Raw genomic sequence first — 6,955 nt, forward strand, 5'->3', positions numbered from 1 at the left:
ACGACAACAATAATGATAATAATCGTGGGAACAAAATTCAATAACAATTATTAATAATGACTCATCAGACTAGCTGTCATCTTGCCATTGAAATATGTTTCCATTATAAAATGTAACAAGCGGAAATAAAAAAAGAATCAAATGAAAAAACAGAAACGGCCATGCCCCACCATGCACTGCTGCTAGAAAATCAAATTTATTGATGATAAAAAGGATGGGGATTTTATCATCATCGCATCGGTGACGAATTTCGGAATGAGGAAAATTTTCAATTTGTTGCATGTTTTTAATGTTGCATTCATCATTCCATTCTATAGACATTGTTCTCTTCTAAAAGTGAACATCAGCGTTTGGATTTATTATTTCAATCATTGATATCAATAGTTAAATGGCTTCCAACATAGTCGCCACATCATCTTTGTTATCATCTCTGAGGATTTCTTCTTATTTCTTTAGAATCGTCATCAGCCCTTTCACGAGTGACCGAAGAATAAGGGTGAATGACCTGACAGGAATTTGTCATTTCCTTTTAATGTATTGCATTTCCTCTCTCTTCATTCACTCATTCACTCACTCTTTTATCCAACTTCTTCCTTATTCTCTCACTTTTTGATATAATCACGTACTCGTTCTTTCATTCATTTACTACTTCATTTATTCGTTCAGTCACACGCTCCCGTGCTTCTGCTTTTCGTTGTTATTTTAAATTTTATTCAAAAATTCATTCATTCAATCATTCAACCATTCATTCAATCATTCATTCATTCATTTAATCATTCACGGATTCATTCATTCAATCAATAAATAAATCATTCATTAATTTATTCACACATTTTGCATTTCATACATTCACTCTGTTTACACATTTATTTGAAATTTTCTAGAAAAATATCAGGTGAAGGCAAATATTTTTATTGCCTTTTTGTTATTCCGTCATGTTCATGTTCAACATCTGTGTGTTCATAGTATTATAAATACTTCAAAATAAGAAATAAAAACAGCTGATTAGCAATAAGTTTTAGAACGTTCGCAAATAAAGGCAAAAGAAATGATTTATATAATTAAGTTAGACATTTGAAGAAAAGTGTAAGATAGGATATTTCATCAATGTTTGTTTGTTTATCGCATCCATGCATTCAGTTCAGATGCCTGTGTTTGCACTGCTTCATGTTTCAATGGCCAACCTCGCTTAGGTGATACAATATGATACAATAGGATGTAATATGATACAATATGATACAAAAGGATACAATAAGATACAATATGATACAATATCCATTTGTTCTGTTTCTGGTTATATACTCATATATTATTTTTAAGGTCACTATTTAATGAAAGGTTTTAAAATCATATTTCTATTGGAGTGTGCAGCAAGTATTGTGAAACACGTGACAACTAGAGATGCAACCAGGATGTTGATTTTGGAACTGCAAACCATTCTAAAAAAGCTGTTCTGAAAGTACTTTATAAATTACATTAAAAATTTGTAAGTTTATCTTCAAATTTAAAATGTAAAATCAATATTTTTTGTTTTTTTTTGCGAATTGCTTTCTGCTCACGAATGCAAAAAATTAAAGTTCGCCTATCTAAGTGAAACTTTTTCACTCAAACATTTTCTTCAAAAACCTCAGCGACAAAAGGCATGTATTAGCAAGGCGGCCATGCAATTGAGCTTGCGTCTCATTAACTTGCCACGCGTGACGACTTGCAGAGCTTGTGTTCATCACGGATGGTGTAACTTGAGGCCTACTAAGGCATCCTTTCTCTTCAAAATATCACCCACTTAAATGTGCCGAGTATAACTGGTCTAACGCTTTTTACATTAATGATAGGTGCTTACTAATCTCACTTTTCATTCTTCATTTAATAGTTAGACTTGATGTTTATCATCATTGCTTAAAAAATGATAGAATAACATCCGCAAAAACAAAAAACTATACCAACCTTGCCACCACTGCCATCACCTCTGCCACAACCACCACAACCGCTACTATCACTACTACCACTACCACCAACAGCAGCCACAATAACAACAGCAGCAGCAGCAAGACCACCCCTTATATTTATATAACGAAACGTGGCGAACGACCTGTTGCGTTCGTTGATTACACGACTCATTTGAGACTGGCTGACTTTGGCTGCATGCATAATTTATTCATTCACTTGCAACACATTATTTTCAACAAACATGGACTATCAACAACCCACACAAACACAAAAATATAACACGGCACCATCAAATATCACTCACGCACACACACACACACACACGCCACACACACACACACACACACACACACACTTTACTAATTAACAAACTAATAACAACACACGAACACAACACACACATTATCACAAAAAAAAACACAAACAAACTAAAATAAAAAATATTTAGAAAATTTGTTTGCAGAAAATAAGTTAAGTGATTAATAGGTTTCATTTGATGGCATTTGTGTGGCATCTCACATATTCATATCGTGAGTTTGAATAAGATTGGTCAGAATAAATTTTAATACATTAGCATAATTTATGTTCACTGTATACAGGCTTCAGCGATGTTTGTTGCGAATGAACATTACAAAATGCATCACGATGTTTGAAACTAATGTGTCGTTCATGCTATTACCGACTTTCCGCTTCGTTTTCACGTCTTATCTGCGTTGCTAATATTGCGGAGTAAGTGTTATGTTCTGACGGTGGCTCGCGAGTACCTGGTGCAAATGTTCTTTACGTGTGATCAGAAATATTAAATTCAATTTATTTCATTTATTTATTGTTCATTTAAATTAAAAGATCTTCTTGGTAAGTTTTTAAAATCGGGATGTTATTTAGAAATATGATCATTAGGTTTTCTGGAGTTTGATAGTTCAAGATAATACTTGAGTGAATAATTTGACATTTTGATGAAGTTATTTCTATTCAAAAGAAGGACTCAGTACAATGAGGATATCATCCCGTAAGATATGTCTTCTTGTTTCATTTCTACCCCGTCATAACTCAGGACGTTTCAGCAAGAGACAGGCAGTTGAGGCATACAAGAGATCATTCGTTCTTTAGGACATCATAAATAAGCAATTCAGTTCTTAAAGTTCTTTCGAGATTTCTGCAAAAAAAAACTTTGCAGTTCATTTATGTACAAATATAATTGGGGTACCTATATGTTGCTGTACGTCTGTACGTACACGCGTGGTGCACGGTCTGTGTACATTTTTGTATATCTTTGTATGTATGTATTTACATTATATATATATATATATGTGTGTGTGTGTGTGTTTGTGTGTGTGTGTGTATTTGTGTATGTATATTTTATATCTGCTTGCGTGTGTTCACGTTTCAAACACGTTGAATGGGCACATTGAAACATCATATTTGGCATTAGAAAATATAAGATGTCTTCAGAAAATTATTGTAACATTATCTTCATGTTTATTGGACTACCAAACCATACAACAAAATTGGTTGAGCTTTGTTTGAAACTTGTCATTAGAACATTAATTGTAAGTCTTCCCCTTGGTCTCGAGTCTTCAAGCATGTCTCATATTGCAACCGGGAAATAGATTGAAAATATTTCTGCTTACAAATAGAATATAGCTCAATATTATTAATCTGGCAACGCATTCGAAGCGCATTAAAAAATTCTCTGACAACATTTCAGTTAAGTCAAAGGACAGTAGTTTCTAAAATAATGAAAATTTAAAATATTATAAGGTTACGTAAAATAAAGATGCAATTTTTTCATATCGTCTGAATTATTATCTTTCCCGTGAGAAGGTCGCTGAATGACCTACGACGTTACCAGCAAGGTCAACAAGGTCACGACCCACAAACGAACGAAGACTCTATTTAGTGAGAGTCGTTACACAGTGCAAGCACGATAAATTAATGTAAGTAGATGTCTCAAGCAGACCAAACCAACGATGACACGAAGCAGGTAACATAACATGCTGCAGCAAATGTTGGAATTCAACAGGCGGGTGCAAGGTGGGCCACAGCGACGTCATTTTAGCTTCCTGTTTTTCTATCTGAACGGTTTTCTGCTGTTTTTTATTCTGTGACTTTTTTTCATTTTGTCAAACTACGTTCTTACATGCTTGCATAACTGTCCTTCTAAATGTTTGTCCATCTGTCGTTTTATGGGTTCCGATCCTGAATATTAGCATGTTTTTATTGACAGAAATATTCTACCGTAAAATGTCCATTAGAAATAATGCCTCCTTGGTCGAAAATGGTAGTTTTCATCCTCACATCTTCTATGATCGTATCATAAAAAGTCAAAAGAAACCAACTTGATTTGAAATTTTTATATGTTTGTGTAGTTTATATATATTTATTCATTCATCATTTGTGTTTGTGTTTATTTTTAAGAATGTGTGAATGTGTATGTGTGAAATTGAATGATTGTAGGAAAAAAATTCTTCTCATCATCATCACATTTTATTAACAAAAATATTTTCGAAGCAAACGCAGTTAACTTAATTGCACATAATTTGACGATGATGTTGCTTTTCGTTATGTTTTGTGGCAGAGAAAATATTGATCAAATGAGAAAGTTTCTCAACGCTGAATTATAAAAAAAAATGAATAAAATGCAATTACGAATAAAATTAAAGAGAAGCTATCAATCAGGCGATCAGTCCCAGCTGCCTGCCATCCTTTAAACAACCATCAACAACAACTCCCTTTCATACCACATCCACGTACATACGTACGCTCGCATGTGGAATGATTCAAAAAGAGACATAATAAACTTTTTTTCATACAAAATTGGCCGATGTTTCGAATAGGTAAAAAATTTTGTAATTTCATTCCAAAACATGAAAAAGGATGAGACATGTACTACCGAAGTGCAGATGCGAGGACTTTGAGGCAACAGTTTCCCAGAAATAACATTCTTGTCGTTATTTCTGTATTTGTTTTGTATTTAATTATTCTAATCTTACTTTGCTACAGCACATTTGAAAAAACGGGAGTTCCCACATTATGTAAATTTGCATTTTAAAAAAGAAATTTCATTTTTGTCAATAATTCCACTTTTGAAAGCCGTCCAAACTACTTTGCTTTTGAAATATGAACAGGAATTATGAGACGAACTGTCAAAATGTTTTCGGTTTGAGAGCATTAGAACACACACACACAAACATTGAAAAAAATGTTACAAAATTATCCTTGGTTTAAAAACATTCATTGACGAACGTACAACATGGAGTGTTCTCACAGCAGGTTTATAAATATTTGGCGACGCTTCCAAAGCATGAGTGGCAGTGGGTAGAATTAAGTTGAAGTTTCATCTGATTTGCAATAATTGATGAGTTGATGAATCTTGCCTTTGTTTGATTGAAACTGATTTCTGAAAAGTTTGATGTGATTAACAAAACCACTCTTTCAATGTCATTTTATTATTCTATGGATATTTTATTAAAATTTCATTTAAAAAATTACTGATTGTGAATAAAAATGTTAATAAATGGTTTTAAAAAATCGGCATTATTTTTTAAACAACATAGTTTTCGTTTAGTTGATTGTGTCTCGATTACCACGTAGCACCTGTCACTATCGTAATATCCATCATCATTATCAACGATGTCAGTATGGATATCATGATACATTATCATCTGTGTGTCAACAGTAATCATCATTATTGTTATGCCATATTTATCACATCAACATATCTTCATCACCATCTTCACCACCATCAACGTCATCTTAATTATCTTCATCGACGTCAGCATCTTCATTTACATCATATTTTCATTTGTCATCATCGTCGTCGTCCTTCTCATCATCATCATCATTATCATCATCATCGTCATCATCGCCTTCAACATTATCATCATTACTGTCCTTAATATTATCATAGTCGTCCTCATCATCATCATCATCATCATCATCATCATCATCATCATCGTCCTCCCCATCATCATATAATCATCAACGTCTTCAACATCATTATCAACGTCCTCAAAATCATCATCATCATCGTCTTCAGCGTCATCATCATCATCGTCTTCAACATCTTCTTCAACATCATCATCACCACACACACACACACACACACACACACACACACACACACACACACACACACACACACACGATTTCTAGTTATAATGCTTATACGAAATCCTCGACTGCATTGTTTGTGGAGTTTTATGAGTTACGAACGTGCAGTTGAAAGCCATCGTTGTCGAATGTACCGCAACACTCCAATGATTCAGTAGTGACAATGTTTGTTAATTGAAAACGACCTAATTTATTTCGTCCGTTGTGTAATGTTTGACACAGAGTAACAAAAATCTTAACTTTTCTAAGCAATAACGTTACAGAATTTCTTCATTATTTTTTAAAGATTTCTAATTAGTGTTTTAAAAAAATTTTGAATAATTTTATTATAATTTAAAAAAAATTTATTTATTTTCAACGGAAGGTTTTAGCAAAAAGAGCCAAAGAAACGCATTCCACGTACGTCTCCGTTGAAAATATTAAGGTGAAAAATTGCTTAGTGCATGTATTTGTGTGTACATATACCTGTGTGTGAGAGTCTGTGTTTGTGTGTTCGTATGTGCCTATGTGTGTTTTTGCGTTTGTTTGTGTGTGTGTATGTATGTGTATATGTGTGAATTTGTTGCTTTGTGTCTGTAGATCCGTATGTCTTTCAGTATATTTGTGTGTTTGTTTGTGTGTGTGTGTGTGTGTGTGTGTGTGTGTGTGTCTGTGTGTGTGTGTGTGTGTGTGTAACTGGATGATCTAATTGTTGTATTGTTTAGTTGACGAGATACGTGCGAGTTGGTGGTGAATTAATAGTCTCAGGTTTTTTTTTAATTTGTCAAATTAGCAGAATATTCGCGGGCGTTCAGTCTTAGTAATTATAAATAATTGTTCACAATTTAAAAATTATTTCTAGGATATTAAATAATTATTTATAACATATTAAACAATTAATCATTTGATTGTTTAG

General features: G+C 33.2%; 1 protein-coding gene across 1 annotated transcript; it reads right to left on the reverse strand.

Moving 5' to 3' along the window:
* Window positions 1-925: 925 nt before the first annotated feature.
* HELRODRAFT_171322 (hypothetical protein) lies at window positions 926-4,001 on the reverse strand (the record flags this gene model as incomplete). The annotated part of the gene is made up of 4 exons (XM_009018049.1): window positions 926-952; window positions 1,945-2,138; window positions 2,631-2,711; window positions 3,917-4,001. 4 exons carry the CDS (start codon window positions 3,999-4,001, stop codon window positions 926-928), a joined length of 387 nt encoding a protein of 128 aa, XP_009016297.1.
* Window positions 4,002-6,955: the final 2,954 nt, after the last annotated feature.

This window comes from Helobdella robusta, assembly GCF_000326865.2.
Source record: "Helobdella robusta unplaced genomic scaffold HELROscaffold_20, whole genome shotgun sequence".
NCBI lineage: Eukaryota > Metazoa > Annelida > Clitellata > Rhynchobdellida > Glossiphoniidae > Helobdella > Helobdella robusta.